The sequence below is a fragment of the Agelaius phoeniceus genome, chromosome 7, assembly GCF_051311805.1.
Source record: "Agelaius phoeniceus isolate bAgePho1 chromosome 7, bAgePho1.hap1, whole genome shotgun sequence".
Classification (NCBI taxonomy): domain Eukaryota; kingdom Metazoa; phylum Chordata; class Aves; order Passeriformes; family Icteridae; genus Agelaius; species Agelaius phoeniceus.
In genome coordinates, this window is record NC_135271.1 from 23012659 (window position 1) to 23029790 (window position 17132).

General features: G+C 40.8%; 1 protein-coding gene across 1 annotated transcript in view; it reads left to right on the forward strand.

The window, feature by feature from the left end:
• PLCL1 (phospholipase C like 1 (inactive)) overlaps positions 1-17132 on the forward strand; it is a 179907-nt gene continuing 162775 nt past the window's right edge. Inside the window, exon 1 of the mRNA XM_054636783.2 lies at positions 1-532. Within this exon, the coding sequence (XP_054492758.2) occupies positions 272-532 (261 nt within the window). The 5' untranslated portion in view covers positions 1-271. The remainder of the gene's footprint in view (positions 533-17132) is intronic.

Here is a 17132-nt window from a genome sequence, read left to right on the forward strand (position 1 = left end):
TCAACATAAGCCCGGCTCCTGTCACAACAGCGCGGGGCTGTGGCCGCACTTCCTGCGCGCTGTCCGCGTCCCCCGCCCTGCTCCTCTGGCTCCGCGGAGTTCCCTGAGGGCACCCTCCGCCCCGGGGACCGACATGGCTCCTCCGGGGAAAGTTGGCGCTGCCGCCGCCGTGCCCTGAGAGGAGCGCCGCGGGACGCCGTCCGTTCCTCCGTCCGTGTGACTCCCCCGCCCTCTCAGCACCCCGGAGAAGTTGACACCGCTCGGCGGGACGATGGCAGAGGCTGCTGGCGGCAGAGAGCAGCCGGCGGCGAGCCGTGCTCCTCCTGACGCCGCTTACCGTGCCGAAGAGGAGCCCGAGCCGGCATCCCTGGACGCCGGGGGCAGGAGGCGGGAGCGCCGGAGCGGCGTTTCGGCCGTGGGTACCGCGGAGCGCTTCCCCGGCGGCAGCCTGGGGCCAGCGGCAGCGCCCGACCCCGACGCCTGCCTGCTGGAGGCGGCCAAGGCCACCCCGCGGAGGAGCAGCATCATCAAGGTGAGGGTGTGCCGCGCCGCCGCGAAGTTTGCGCGGGTCCCGCCGCCGGGTTACCCAGGCTGAAGCCGCCCTTCGGTGCGTCCCTGCCCGTGGGAGGGGGCCGGGGTGGGCAGAGGGGTGGTGGGAGCCCTCCGGGGACGGGCTGCCCGCACCCCCCGCGCAGGTGAAGCGGCCGCGCAGCGCCGCTACCCTGCCTGCGGCGAGCAAGGACAGCGGGGCCGCGGCGCCGCCTCCCCGGAGCCCCCGGGGCAAGGTGCGTGCCCGGAGCGAGCGGCTCTCCGGGTCTGTGCTGGGGTGCTGCTCCTGCCAGCGCTGAAAGGGCTCTTGCGTGACCCATGGGGCAGCTTCCCGCCCAGTTGTAAAGTTTTTGCATAGCAGCTCGTATCTGTTCTTATTTAATATTGATGAAGTACCTGGAAGGCAGAATAAATAGCTTCTACAGCGCTGGCTTTCTTAGTTCTTGAGCAGCAAAATATGCAGTGTCACAAATTAACAGAAGGTGTGTTTGGAGACGGACTGTAGTACAGGTTGTTGCGGAGCTGCCCCGGGTGTTTAGCACCTTTAATGTGAAATTAATAGGTCGGGCGTGACCTTAAAGCCTTCGCCTTTGTTATTGTTTGGTAAGGAAAATGGTTTTATGATTATGTTGATTCTTCCTTTTTTTCCGGTTTAATTTTTTTTTAAAATAAACTCTGTGGTTTTGAATTAAATGGCATCTCCTTGCAAGTGTGTAGGCTTAATCGTCAGTTTCTGGGGAACCGATGAATGAAACCTTCTGGGCGAACTTAATTTAGCATATGGTCACACGTGATCCTCTTGTTAGTGATTTGCACTTGGGAGGCATCGGAAGAACAGCGGAAAAGAAGACTTCTCATCTGTAAATGTGTGAAGGCGCTGGGTAGAGCTCTACCTTAATGCTGGAAGCTCAGGACGCATGCTTAGCTCTTGCAGCTTAATATGTCTATTCAGCGGAAGAACAGATACGCGAAATACTTGCTTTTTGCATTTTAAGTCCATAAACGTTCAGAAGAGACCGAGGTGGTTAAATGCAAAAGAGCCTCGAGGGTCCTTTGTAAGTTTCACGTTGAAGTATTAACCCATTAAGTCCAGCAAAGCGTTAAGGGTGGTTTTAGTTTTGTAAAGACATCCACTATGTCTTTACATGGGAATGCTTCAGTCTGAAGTTGCATAAAGGTATAAATGCTTTGCTAAATCAGGACCAAAGTTCTGTAACTGTACTGGTAAGGAGATGATGTTTTCTCTTAGAATCGTGTGAAGGTTTCAGAAATTGAAAATACACAATCTTGGATTTCAGTTGAAAATGTATCATTATTTTTACAGACTATACCAGTTCCATGTGGTAGAGGTTTTAACGTCATAAAGGATGTGTAATTGTTAATGACTGAGTATCATTTTCACTACTGGTTGGTAATTGATATTGATAATTTAGCACATCTGATAATGATCAGCACATTAGCACATAGTGGTAACGATCACTCTTCTAACTGGAGGAAGTTCCTTGAGACCTATTTCAGGACGGTGTTTAGAAGGAGAAAGATTCCTGATAGAGGTAAGAAAGTATTAATGTTCTTATACAGGGAACTGGTAAGGCCTCATCTGAAATACTGAGTAAACTCAGTTTCCTGTGCTCAGGAATGGTGCATTCAAACTGGAGCAGATGCACAGAAGGACAGCTAGAATGGGCTGATAAGGTCTCTGGAGTGAATACTTTATGAGAGGGGAAATAGATTTCTTGGACAAAAGCAAAGGACTCTTATATGTAGACCGAGTCTGGAAACGACAAAGTTACTCTGGGCCCTGTAAGGGTTTGGAATGGTCTTTTGATAGGAGTGGAATGAAAAATACCATTGTTAATTTTAAATTTAATTGTTAAATAGATGGTTTAAATTAGATAACATGGCTGTGTCTCATAGCAGGTGTCTGAACTTGAGAATTCAGGGACTGTGCATCTCTAAGGCACAGTGTTGGGACCCCATAGAAAGCATTGCATTTCTTTTCCCTCAAGTTGTCTCAGTGGTATATAAAAGTGTTTTGAATCTCAGTTTTCCATTGGCATTATACTAGGAAGTACTATTAACTTGGGGTAGAAATTAAATAATGTATTTGACTGCATTTTCAGCAATTTTTAATGTAATAGGACATATTCATCAGGTGTTAAATGCAAATTTTAGTTGGAATTAAGATAAGACCCTCCAACTTACTTTTTTTTTTCAGGACTTCAACATGCAGGCTTTCTGCACAAGTATTCTGTTTTACAGGGAAATGAATTTGCTAATGATTTATTATATTTATTTTACTCTAAAATGTCCATATGTTCGTATAAATCTATAGTCAAAATAGTATTCCATTGCTTCCTCTAAGCTGATCTTATCTGCTGAAAAATGTGACTTAAGAAAGCAAAGGAAGTTGCACAGTAAGGACAAGCTCTTACTCTGCAGGAGTTGAACATTCTTGCTCTGTTTTCCCATTTACCTCTCAACTATTTAAAGGTGTACTTTAAACATGAGTGTTCTTGCTCAGTTAAGCAAAAAGTTAAAATTCTGTAAATTTACATGGTCAAAGTACACCTCTAACAGCATTTTTTCCGCAGCTGTCTTTTGGAACTTTGGAAGTCTCAAGGTTAGCATCTGAGAGTTCAATTCCAGTGGAAGCCAGACTTGCTTACATTGGAGTGTTCTGGCACCCACAGTATAACTGTGAAGTACAAAGGCTGAACAGGGACTTGTTTTAAAAACCTTCCCTGCAGCAAAATCCACTTGGCATATATTGCAAGTAAAATATGAGCCCTTCTAAATAATCTTCAGTATGTTCATGTGCTCTATATTTGGCTTCAGTAACAAGAGAACTCATTTATATAAAAAGAACAAAGTGTAGCCAGAAAATTGTTATTCCCATTTTGCTTTGCTGATGTTCACAGCTTTGTATATTGAGGTAAATGTAAAATAAGATTAATGAGAAATAGTTGTAGCTGTTCTTGTGCATTAGGTTGTTTCACTAACGTGTGTTAGTTGGTTTATTTTAGGTTTTGTATTTTGGTTTTGTGGTTTTTTTCCTAATGCATAGAAGAGGTAAGTGGTCTTACTACAGAACTGGAATGAGAATGGGAGCTTGCCGTGAGGAACCTGAAATCGGCAGACAAGAATGCTTGGAGATAAAACTAGAGAAATGGCAAGAGATCATAGAACTTGACCTGTTTTCTAGGAAGCCTAAAGATGGAGTATACATTGACTAAATGATTTGCCACGTGGTTTGTTGTTGTTGTTGCTTGTGAATAATCCAGGCCCAGTTGTTTGCAAATAGAATAATAATTGGAACCACTTTTAGGCCAGGAGAGCAGAAGACAGTGCTTGGAGAACGGGATTTCTGCTTTCTTTGCATGTAATGTTTTGCAAGCCTTCCTGTGTGGGGGCCTCTAAACAGAGTAAATGGATGTTGTTTTCCTTCTGGCATGTTCCTTCTGCCATTGCCATGTATGAGCACTTTAATAAATGAGTAGGAAGGCTGTGTAATTTGTTATGTAATGCTACTGAAATACTTTGTAGCTTTCTACCAAAATATTTCTCTGTCAATTCTTATCAGGCATCTCTCTCTGCTTTGTTTGCATGCAAGACAAACTTTTGGGATCATGTGTTTGTTTTCTTCCTGGATCTTTGTTTTAAGATACTGTAGCAGATAACGCAGCAGACTGTGCCCATGAAATGAACTTCAAGTAGCAGCTGCAGGCTCTCTAACTCAGAGACTTTAACTTCAGTCGCAGTAGAGCTGTGAGTCCTTTCACTGAAGTTCTTCCAAAGGCTATTTGCCTGCTTCATGTAGAGATTTCTTTTCCTTTAAAAGCTGGTTGAGTTGTCCTTGCTTATAATACACTACTAGCCTAAGAACTGCAAGTCTTATTTAGGGTTTTGCAGTTTAATCAGTGGAAGTGTATCAAGATAGCCAGCTGTCTTATTTCAAGACTTGTATTTATGTTTGTGATGTTCTCAGTTGTAAAAAAAAAAAACCCTGCAATGAAAGCAGTGAGGCTTAGTTTCTTTCAGTTTGTTCTGATGTGTGGTGACAGAATTCAAGTATTTTAAATACACACCACATCTGTCTATGCAATGTAACTATTTAAGATTGTTTTCAGAAGACAGTTTTTCAGGACTGTAATGATTCTCCAGAAGCTTTTACATAGCTTTTTGTTGTGCTGCTTAATAATCTTAAACTATGACTATGTAAGATTCATTAAAGCTGATAAACTACTTGATAGTCCAATGCTGATTTTATCATGAATGCATTCTTTTATGTATATGTACCAGAAGGAAAAAAGGAGAATATATAAGTTGAGATTACATTAAATAATGTGGTAGAACCTAAAAAGGCATTTGGAAGGGCAAGATTGACACGTCTAGCCATGCAAAGACTGCTACAAAATGGGAAATTCACCAGATAGATCTGGTAAAAGGTAACTGGTGGGTGATATTTTTATGTATGTAAATTTCTGAACATTGTGGTAAACAGGGAACTGATATTTGCTCCTTTCACAGAATATGAAGTCAGGGAAAAAAACAGTGGTAGTTCTTTAGCAGCAGGTTGAAAATAAATGACTATTTCCTGATGCAGTGTGTGAGTAAATCATGCACTTTACAGCCCCAGAAATCTGTGCAGTCAGACATGTAAATGGGTTTGAGCAGGTTTGAAATGACAAATTGATGAAGAGAGCTTCACTATGCACCAAAAGCATCTGGCTTTGAAAGTTCCTAAACTACAAGTGCTTGAACTCTGGGAAGCTGCAGAAAAGAATCGACCAGTTTGTACTTCCTTGCTTCTTATATGTCTCCCAGGCATGTACTCATCTTGGGATACCAGACTAGGTTGATCTTTATCTAACTCAGTATCTGTTTGTTAAAAAAAATTAAATGAATTGTGAAGAGACACAGGAAACTGGTTTCTATTACTGCTAGTACAAAATTTCCTTAGAAATTAAAGAATCTTTGTTCATTTAGTTATTTAGAATTAATATTTGCCACCTTTACAGAAGAGAAGTGGTTTAAAGATATTTTTTGGATTGTTGTGGCATAGCTGTTTATATTTTCATAACACTGTGCCTCTATTCCATACACCATTGTTTTTCCTTAAGCATCTATTCAAGACAATTTTGGACAGAACAAATACTGGTTATAGACCTGCTTTTGTCAAATGAGTTATGGTCAGTAATTAGTATCAGTGAAGCTGGGCAGTTTTTCTTTGACCTGTTGTGTTTATCACTGACATACATTCTCATGGGGGGCAGTAGGCATTTCAGACTGGGGTTTAACTTCCATCTCTTTGTTCTTAGAGCAACATCAGTAGACCCAGTATAGCTGTGCCTAAGTTGGTAACATTGTAATGAGAAAGGTTTAGGTCTTGTGGAATTTTTTATGTCAAGCTATCAGTAATAATTATCATAGCAGTGGAAACCACTATATATAAAATGATTCAAGTGCAAGATTTGGGTGTGTGGGTCTTAGGAAGCTGTCCTAAAGGCTCATCTGGCTAAAAGCTAAAAGTTAATGGGTGCCTTTACACTGACTTGTCTAAACTTTACTGCTTGAAAATTTTAAACAAATCCAAACAACCTACATCCAGGCCAAACTGCTTCCTTTGAAGTTTATAGTAAAAATGTCTGCTAACTATTCTAATAGTAGTCCATATTTCTTGGTTTGGTTCCACTTGGCACATAATGTAACACATGACCAGTGATCTCAGTGAACATGTGGGTACAGATGGATGAAGCCTTGTGTTTGGGGTGTTTTTCTGTACCAGTTCATAGGAGTCAAGGTGATTTGAGTGTCTTGCACTGGAATTACTGAAAGGTGACCTTTCTGTAGGATAACAGCAAGTCCAGTGGTCTGCAAACACAAGTTCTGGCAGGTTTTTCAGGAAGTTGTTTCATAAGTTTTCTAGGTAAGAGGTAGGAGCTGTTAAGGTTGGGAGTAAGAGATGAAGTTGGTGATACTGGTTGATTTGTTTTTAAATTATGTGCATAAAGACTTTTGTGCAGAAGTACACAAATGATTAAAAATAGTATTCTGAAGTAATGGGGCTGGTGGACAGAGCAGTGGCAGAGGTGGAAAGCTTTCTATTGCTTTCCAAATATGTTAAGCAGCTGTTAATAAAATTAGGTTTTCATATCTGTGTGGAGATGCAAATCCTGTTTCTCATGCTAATATTTTATTCATTTTGTAGTTCCACTGAGATCATCGCCATCTGTAACAAAAATGTTTTAATTGAGTTAATGGTATATTTTTTTTTCTGTTCTTCCCTACAGTAGATGTGAAAATGCAGGCAGTTACTGTAGAACCAATAATACATCTGCTGTAGTGAACCATTTAGCTGGTCATTCTTGTAAACTTAATCAACATATTTGATGGGTTGGTGTAATTTCTGGTAATACTGGGTGATTTTTCTAAGACACGAGGAAGGATGATTAACATTACTTTTAATAACACATGTATTCTAGTTTTGGGGTTTTTTTTAGTTAATGTGACTTGAAGGTTTTTACATGCATGACAATTCAAGAGCTACTCAGACTTTGTTAAAAAAATAAGTGCCACAAATGGCTAAATGCCTTTACTAAATGCTAACAGGTTCTGAGGACTCATAAAGATCTTTGTATAGGTTGGAAATGTATTTACAATCAAAGCCTTGTTATTAAATCTTTTTGTATCATAAATATTCTGGGGTTTGAAGCCTACTTATATAAAATCCTGTTTTCTGGAAGAGTCTTATGTCCAAAGTTTGCAGTTTTAAGTGATTATTAACCCCCTCCCTGAAATGTGTTCAAATTGCTGAGATTATTGTAATATCTTCATTATTAATTTCTTCAGTCATGGTTCACTGCTTAGTGTGGATTTATTAAGTTGAAAGTCTCTGACCATTAAGACTTTGTACTGGAATCAAATGGAGGTAAAATATTCCTCCTCTTCCAGAGCCACATACATCAATGAAATTAGCCTTGGGATTATTATTTGAGGCAGCATGCATCAGGTAATGTTATTGTGGGATACCTATTTAAAGGTGTACCTCAGTCTAAAAGGTAACTGGCATCAAAGTGTTACTGTACTGAGGGGATTTAAAAAAATATATTCTAGCTGTAAATATGTCCCGTGAAGATTGGATTCTTCTCCTGAGTGGCCTGCTCAGGGGTGTACTGAGGCACCATGTTTTAGATAATCCCAGCTGAAACAGCTACAGAAAACATTCATTAGATTCATATTGAATTTTCTCCAGAATCTCTCCATCCTGCTGGATCCTGGTTGTCCTTCAGGTTGACCTATGTTATGCTGCTTTGGTACTCTTTGAAGGGGTAAAAGGAGCATGTGTTTGCTGCCCAGTTCTTTATTCAGAGATTTGTTGTCATTCATTGATTTGTGTGGGTGTAAATGGCTATGGAAGATGCAGAGTGGTTGGTAATTAGGACTCAAATAATCATTGTTCAGTGGATGCCTGTTTGGGTAACTGGGATCCAACTTCTGAATGGGCAGTAAGAACATCAGTTGGAAATCTATTCAGTATGAAGCTGGCTGCTCTATTGCATACCTTTCAAATAAGTCTAGAATCAGGTAAAATGCAGTGCTCAGTATTTATTATTTTATGGACCCAAAGTCTGTTAAGCTAGTGTTGAATGGTGATTCTCCCAGAGTTATTTGGACCTAATTACCTGTATTGTGCTAAAAACACAGAGTGTTTTTAATTCATTAGATGGGTTTGCTGGATTACTAATTTGTTTTGCTTGCAGACTATGAAAAGTTTTAATGCTATTTCACTCTTTCAGGTAGTTTGGAGGGTAAATACAACTAAAAAGGGAGTTTCTTAAGTAAAATGCAGGGTGCACTTGTTGTATGAGATACCTGCTGCTCATGGAAATATCTATTTTGCTTTTGTGTATACTGGTGGACTTTTTTCCATTTTGTGTTGATGCATCTTCTAGAGAGTGTGTCTGCTTAAAAACCAAACCAGAAGAGCAAACAGCCAGACAAAAACTTCTGCCAGGAGTATTGATGAAGATGATGCCATGTATTTAAGAAATTCTGTTATATTGGGTCCTACTGCAGTCAATGCATTTTGAAGAGTAGATGTGCTTTGGAGACTGCCTGAGAATGACAGGTAGGACATTGACATGCTTGCAAGAAAAAGGCAGGAAGTAAATAGCAATAAGAGGTAAAACTCCTTGATCAGGAATCAGATGCTAGTGCTTGAGTACCCCAGGAAAGCCAGGAAGGCCTTAGCAGGGTGAGAGCATGTCTAGAAGCTCAAGTGAAATTCAGAAAATTGGATTATATGTAATCAGAGTGCTGCTGAGAGCAGGGCTGTCACGGGGAACGGGCAAGGCTAAAATAAAACCAGGGAGCCTGGCTGGGAGGTTGGGCGCTGGAGTCAGGAGTCAAACAAGGGTGCACAAGCAGGACAGGGGTGAGGTGGAGGACCAGGATTTGAGGAAGAATTTTGAGCACAGCCATGGGGATCACATTTTCAGATGCAGCTCTGAGCTCTGCTCAGGAAAAGTCACACAGGACAATACCAGTTCATTGCCTGAGCTGGGTTGCTCTGGTTTCGTGGTCATTTGGGCATGTACTGTGCTAGAGGTGTGTAGGTGAAGTGTTTCAGGGGATTGGCTGCTGAATGATGTCAGCTTTGGGGAACCTGGAAAAGGGTACAAGGTGGCTGCCAGAAGCCAGAGGGTTTTTATGCCACAAACATTTACAGCAGCTCTGGTTGAGAGAGCAGTGGGAGGATGATTGAGGGCTGCCTTGGTCCTGCTCTTGTCAGCTTGGCTGACAGTTATTGTGTCAAGTGATTATTCCTTGCATCTCTCTCTTCTTAAGTGAAGATTGGTGCCTGTTTGGGTATCACCTATTAAGCTTTCCATACCCCTGTAGCATTTAGGCAAGCTTAATACTGAATTTTAATATCACAGTGATGTTTTCGTTTTGTTTTCTTTGTTGGGATTTTTTTTGAGGAAATACATTATCTTAGTGATTCTGTCAGTTTTAGCTGACTTGGATAGAAGAAGGAGAAGAATAATTTTTACTTAATGTTAATTTTTCTCTTAGGACACAAAATACATTATGGGCATCACTTATCATAAATGTAGATGAGTTCTGGGTCCTTGCATTTAATTTTTTTATAAGCTGTAGTTTTGCTTGGAAGACACGTGAATTTTTTTGTTGTTGTTTTAATTTGATTTTATAACAACTTCCATGAATATCTGATTAGAAGTTGTATTTGCTCACCTGGAGGGACTGCTGAACTCTTTGAACGAGAGCTATCAGGAGAAAGCACTGTGAATGGATTATTGTAAGATCCTTCCTCTTTTTCTGAATGAGATTATGTAGGAGGTTATTGCATTAATTTAGCAAATGTAATAGTTTAATAAAAGTACTATATTCCATTGGAGTATGACACACCTCCAGGCTACCTCATGTAAATACTGTCATAAAAATTCTCTGAGCGCTGGCTAAGAAATAGATGTTGGAATTCATGCAACATAAGAAAAAAGATTCTGCCAACATTTTGTGTTCAGTGGTAGATGGAGCCCTGTCCCCTAGACTGCCTGGAAGCAGCACAGACTTCATTGGGAATGGAGCCTTCATTTGCTGGAGCCAGCCTTGCTCTGTGGGTGACACCCAAGCCTTGGCACGGGGGTAAGGACAGGTTTGTCCTGAGACATACACATGGGTGTATCCTGAAGGAAGGCTTGTCTTCTAGTGTTATGTAAAATCGGTTGTATTTGTGTATGATTTGGAAATGCAAGTTATGGCATTCACGTAGCTTGTGAATTTCTTCCTCAGTGTTATGATTCACAGTGGCAGTTGCTCCCTAAAGCAATGCAGATTTTCAGTATAAACATAGTTTCTGCAGTCTGAAATCAGTGGCAATTTTCCCATTGCCATCAACGGAGGAGGGATTGGATTGAACACAAATAGCCAATCACTAAACCCTGTTATTTTACCTCACAATTTTCTTTTTCAGACTCTCAAAATGTGGTTAATTATGTTATGCTGATTCTACTTTGAGCTAGGCAAGGTTTGTTTGGCAAAACTGTATGACTTTAAATATCAGCACTAATACTGCTGAAGAATGAATTTTGGGGGATTATTTCTAGATAAGTTGTTCTTATTAGAAGCACCAAAAAGACTAAGTTTCTGTTAGAACTGAGAAAAAAATAGATGGCTTAACTCACAGCAAATACATTTGTTTGTTTGCTTGGCAGTGCTGCTGCGGCATCTGTGTGCTGGATGCAGGTTTACAATTCTCTTCATATTCAATACTTGTTTTTGCTACATCCTTATGGATGAAAGGGAGGTACTCTCATACCCGGTAGTGAGGTACACTACTTTGATGGACAAGGCTAGTGCTTAGAAGGGAGTGATTTCAATGGACTTATCCAAATCTCTGGTTGATCTTGAGATCAAACTGGAGCTGTTTGTGGCCTTCAGAAAATTCTCCTGGTACCCTTGGTTGCCAGAGGAGTGTGTCCGGCAGTAGTACCTTCCAACTTTGAACACTTCTTTTAGAATTTTAACCATTATAACGACTTAAATTATTTTACATTCTCTTGCTGAGCATAGATTACATAGATCAGTCCAAGGACTGTGGTGTTTTCCTGCAGAAGAAGCTGGGCTGTAGCAGTAGATGGGGAGGATAAGTAAATTGTTTGGCTTGGGAGAGTGATATGTGAGCGAGTTAAGCATCTTGCTTTGCCTAGGCTCAGCAGCTCTGCTGGGAGGGGCATGGGTGTGGGGAGCAGGTAAAGCTTAAGTGATAGGAAAAAAGGTTGGTTTAATGAGATGAGGTTAACATCCTCATTTGCATTGACCAGCATAAAGACTGTAACATGTCCCCATGTGCTGTGAAATGCTGACATACAAGCACTTGTGATAAAATCTTGTGACTTTGCCCAAAGAGCTCACCTTTCTGAGGGCTAATGGCCAGTATCATGTTTAGGTGTGAGCTGGGGCTGGATGGATGATCCTGTTTACCCAGAAGAGGTGAGACTGAGGAACAGGGAGCATGTTAAACGGGGCAAGGCAGAGCACAGAGCTGAGATGTTGGGAAGCTGCACCTTGTACCTGCTTGTGGCAGTGCCCGTGATGTCTGGGGAAGAGAGCACTTCTGTTCCTTTTGAAATTATCAAGACTTTAATCCTGATAAATAAAAAAAAATGGAGTTTAAGAGTACACTCTTATCCTGTATAGCAGTACCTTGCCTTCCCAGTATGGAGGACCAGACATTTTTCTTAGCTTACTTAAGAAAATTGGTGTAAAGCTGGTGCCTGGCTTCCACACAGCCCTGCTCTGCAAAGAGGAAACTGTATCTCACTTCAGAGCAGCTTTTAACTTCTGCAATGATACACGGCTCTCAGCTTGAATAAACAGCTAGCTATATCCTACTGCAAGTGCATTTGGCATAGTTTTTAGAAATTTGAGGATTTGAAAGGAACAGTGTGGGCACAGTGTTCTGTTCACCAGGAGAAGAAATATCAGCTTTCTAACCTAAGAAGGTTGCAGCATTTTCTGTCTGCTTTGAACAGTTGTGAGGAAAAAGATAGGACCCTGCTGAAATCTGCCATTGGTAGGGTATAATCTCGAACTTTACATTTCATTTGAAATACCATTTCGTTTGTTTATTTATCTGTACACCTACTCAAGGATCGCAGAATGTCTCTAGCTTGTGTTGTGACATATTGCAGCCAGGAGCACATATTGCACAGTTCTCCAAATACTACTCAAGGAAAACACTGAAGTGTTTGTGTCTGGATATGTGTATGTTCTAAAGAACATAGTTCCCACTTGCTCAGTTTATTATCTTCCCCTTCATCTATGTATATAAGTATTCTATATACTTTGCATGATAGTAGAAATTCACAGAACATGTTAAATTGACTTTTTATGCACAAAATTTTGCATTATTGCATAATTTTGGCAGTGGGAAATTATGGTGTTTTTTCCTTGCATGAATCCAAGAACTGAATGTCGTAGTTATTGGAAGATACAACTTCTTTTCAAAAGGAAGAAAAGGGCATTTAAATTCAGTATTTCCGCAGAAGTATATGAATAAGAAGGTCAAGTATACTTTACACTGCTAAATTACTTGCATGTATTGGAAATATTTCTTTCCATCTCCTGCTCTTTTTGGCATAATGTAAATACAACTTGGAATGGTTTATTTGAAAGGTTTAAAAAAAAAAAAAAGGTGTATGGACAAGTCTCAAGTTTAGAACTGATGGTCATCAGGAGGTAGCTAAAACTAAAGCTGGTACTAGAGTGCCTATATAGTGATTTACACTGGGTCTTCATTAAAACAAGTTTCTGTGTGGAACAAAGGCCAAGGGCCCCATTTCTTGTAAGATGGAGATGAAAATAAGAATGAGAACAACCATGTAGTATATGATAGAGATAATTCATGCTATTAATGTATAAAATATTGTAAGATCCAAACGATGTCTTTTGACCACCCTGGCCGGGAGCAGTGTCTTATTCATATACATCCAGTTCTTGGACTACGTTTAGATAGCATCGTAAGAATGGAGACTTCCAGGGTGATAATCGCCGGCTTCCCTGGGTCACCAGGACGCTTGAGAGTGATTATCACCTCGAAGATTATATCTACCATGATGATAAACGGGCTCCACCCTGTTACATGTGAATGCCGACTTCCCCAAAGTTCTCTGACAACATCTAGACACCTGGACCGGACTTTTGTCTACCTCTGCACATGTAAAGCCCTGGTTCTGAATGTGAAGGGACACAAAGAACATTCGGTCATCTCTGCCTCGGGCAGAATAAACTGTACAAGAACTTGCTGTGTGAAGCAGCATTTGTGAACAGGGAAGACTCTGACACTCGGAAGTCAGATCTGTGTTCACCCAGCGCCGAACCCGGGCTCAATGCTGCCCTTGGCTGTGGTGGTTTTTGACGATCAAAATTCGGTCTTGCGGACAAATTAATAAATCATTGCTAAATTTTCTTATAAGTTTGGCTCTCGATTTGATAATTTATAACAAATCAGAAAATGAAGAAGAGCAAACATTGCATCCATAGACTGGTGTGTGTGTGCTGCAAAACTGGTGTGCTTACCTACATCCTGAGCTGGTGTTTTCTGCAAAAAGCTGCTATAGCAGGAAGAGAGGTGCAGACTGACTCATGCTGCTGTGGCAGACTGAGATACAGAGCACTCCTCTTGCCAACAGAATTGCTTGGACAGAGGTGTTGCAGGCCAGAGGTTGTGTCTGTTCTTCTGGCCTGCTACACCAAAGTAGGATTTGATCTGTATGGTTCTTAGGTAGAAAAGACTAATTTGACAAAGAGCTTGGTATCCCAAATGAGTGTTACCTTTGTGAGTGCTGGGTAGTGGGAGTTAGCAATGAATGCCCTCTTTCAGGGTAGGACCAATGAATGCCCCCAGCAGAAAAATAGCAGTTACTTGTGGGAGGATAGAATGTAAGAAAAAAAAGATAGTGCAGAAGGTAATCTCACCCCTGAGGAGCTGCAGCTGTACTAATTACAGAAGATTAGGAACAGCCCTGCCCTTAACAGGCCACAGCTGTGTCCAGTGAGGATGAGTGCTACAAAAGAGTGGGTTAGCTGGGTGAGGAGAGAGCTGGAGTTTGTTGGCAGTGCTGTGAAGAAGGAGTCAGTGCTGTGAGGAGCTGCCCATGAGAAATCACCAAGAAGGTATAGAACTTTTGTAATAAGATGGCAACAAATGTTACAGTTACTTGCAGTTTGGGCAGGGCAAATTGTTCTTTGATCTTCCTGGCTGTGTATGTAAAAGGTCAGCTAGACAGTTGAATTAATAAAATAGTTTGTGTGGTGGTTTTTCTTTGTTGTTTGTGTTTATTTTTGGGGGCTGGTTGTTGTGCCTACCTGTATTTTAGTGGTTGTTCAAAATGCATTTTCCCTTCATGAATTTTGTATGTTTCTAATTAGAAGCTGATATCGGAATCCATGGGGAGCATTTGGGTATAACCTTGTATTGCCCCTTTGAGTTTATTGTGCTCCAGTAAAGTAATTAATGGATGAATGCAAATATGAAATTAAATTATATGAAAGAATAATGTTGTAGAAGAGATGCAAACATGCTGCATGTATGTATAACTTGATATCATTAAGTTATGATATCATCAGTTGCTTCTCAGGTGACTTGGCTACCCATTAATCTCTACACCAGATTTTGTTGAAGTACAAAACTTGAAGATTTCCTCCCTCTTTCATGTTTTCGAAAATACAATGGGTTTTGTTTTCCATTTGGTTTGGTGTTTTTTTTTTTGTTTGTTTGTTTTGGTTGGTTGTGGGTTTTGTTTTGTTTTCTTTTTCTTTTTTATTTTATTTATTTATTTTTATTTTTTTATTTTTTAACTTTTTTGTTTTTACTGTTTTACCATTGCATATATGATACGCATTTTGGTTGCTGTGTAAAAGATTTTACTACATCAGGAAGGTTTTTGGGATACCTGTCATTCTTGGATGAATGGGTTGTGGCAGTTCAATTGCAATTATAATTTTAAATCCCCTTAAAAAAGGCTGGAGAGGCTAAATTCAGGAGCATTGGACTCAAGACATCAGGGAGGTATTTACCATCCTTCTGGAAAGACCTGAGATGGCTGGACCCATAACAGCTGTTAAACGAGCTTCTAGTGGTGTCAGATGAGCCACTAAGAACCAGTGAATGCCAGGCTTCTCTCTTTTCTGTGATGATTTAGTGCTCAATAGCAGTAAAATAATCCAGGCAATGCATCAGGGAGAATTGCTGCTTTTCTCAAGTGGTTCTTTAACTTTCAAGATAAGCTTCATGGTGTTTCCATGATTAATGCTTCCTTTGCTGTTGACTGCTCTAGGGTTTGTTTCTTGGTAGTTTATATACTATAGGAGAAGTTTAGCACTGTCTCTCCCAGCAGGTCACTTCCAGCCATGCCTAACTGCTTAATTAATTGAGTCATTACAATAATGGATTTGTAGTTGGTTTTACAAATCTGTCTGAGTGCCTTCTTCCCTGAGGACACCACTGTACCTTATTCTGAGAGGTGTGAAAAGCAAGAAGAAAAGTTTAACTGCCAAATAACTGCACATAGGAACATTCAGAGACTTGGAAGAGAACAGCTCAGGAAATAATTCCATGCTTCTGCTCACTTCAAAGTGTGTTGTGAAATGGTTACTTTTAGGGGGAGGACTGTTTGGCCAAAAGAGAAAGCAGAGCTTGGAAAATGTTGGTGGAAGGACCTTTCCCATGTAATCCTGTATAAATAATCTGCTGGAGAAATTGTTGCTTGTGTTAATTACTGTATGCATCCAGCCAAAACACAGGGATTTTCAGGATGGTGTTGTTGTATCTATTACTGGCAAAATACATGGAGATACAGGATCGTATGGAAGGATGTATTCACACAGACAGCCAAGGCTTGTGGTGGACCTACAAAATGCTTCCCTTGGACTGGGGCAGCGAAGGGGGGAAAATGTCTCATGAGCCCAGTTAAATTTTTTTCATAACATTTTTCCTGTAATTTTTATTCTGTAAGCAAGAATAGTTCATGTGTGAAAGCTTCATCCTGGCTAGCCACATTTTGTCCATCCTGTGAAGCCAGTGCCTGGTGTTGAAAGTCAGGAACACAGGAGCCTTGCATGTCTGCATGTGTCTGGCAGCCTGGGGGAATAGGCTGGATGTGTAGAGGAGGGAGCAGTGCAGAATTCTTGCAATGGAACCTAATGTGGCCTTGGGGTAAGTATTTTTAACCTTTGCTAGAGGCTGCTTGCCATTTTTAAATAGCCGCTTCTCTACCTCATTTTATGGCCAAATACCTTTGCTCTTTCCTGGTTTTTTTTTTTCAATCTTATCTTGCCACTTAAAATTAGAACCTTTTATTTTACTGGAAGCAAACAGTCATCAGTTAATGGCGAAGATCATTAATGACATTGTCAGGTTAAAAACTGTAATCTGCAGTATTTTTTCCACATAATCATGGTATTTGCCCTGTATGTTGGATTTAAATGTATTCTGCTTTGAAACAATTTGCAATGTGATCACTGGTTTCCTAATGTCTGGAAAAGCCACAGGGATGGTGCTCAACCTCTGAATATTTGCTCAGATTTTTTTATTCCCCCCCCCCATCATAACCATGTTACCGTCAACTCAAAATCTGCTCCTTGATCTTGGTCTGTGGCCTTGCCTATACTGGAAGACAATTTGACTAAAGATGTAAAAACTACACATAGAAGTCCAGATTATCAGAAAAAAACCATTAAGTTCACTGTCACTGTGATTCCCTGCTAAGTGTGGGTTCAGCTCTAAGACATGTTTTGACTTGATGCATTTATCTTGTCACTCTTGTATCTGTGCTGTCTCTGAGCAGATCAAAGCTAAGTATTGACCCAGTTCTTTCAGTGTGTTTGGGGTTCTGCTCAAGATCACCCTGCAGCACCTTTACAACAGTAGGGTTTGCCAAGACTTGCAGGAGTGTTGCACTGTGGTGCCAGCACTGGACTACTGAGAATGACAATATCACGTTGTCAGCAGACTTGTTGATCCCAGTAAGTTCTGGGGTTTTTTTATCACGCTTTTA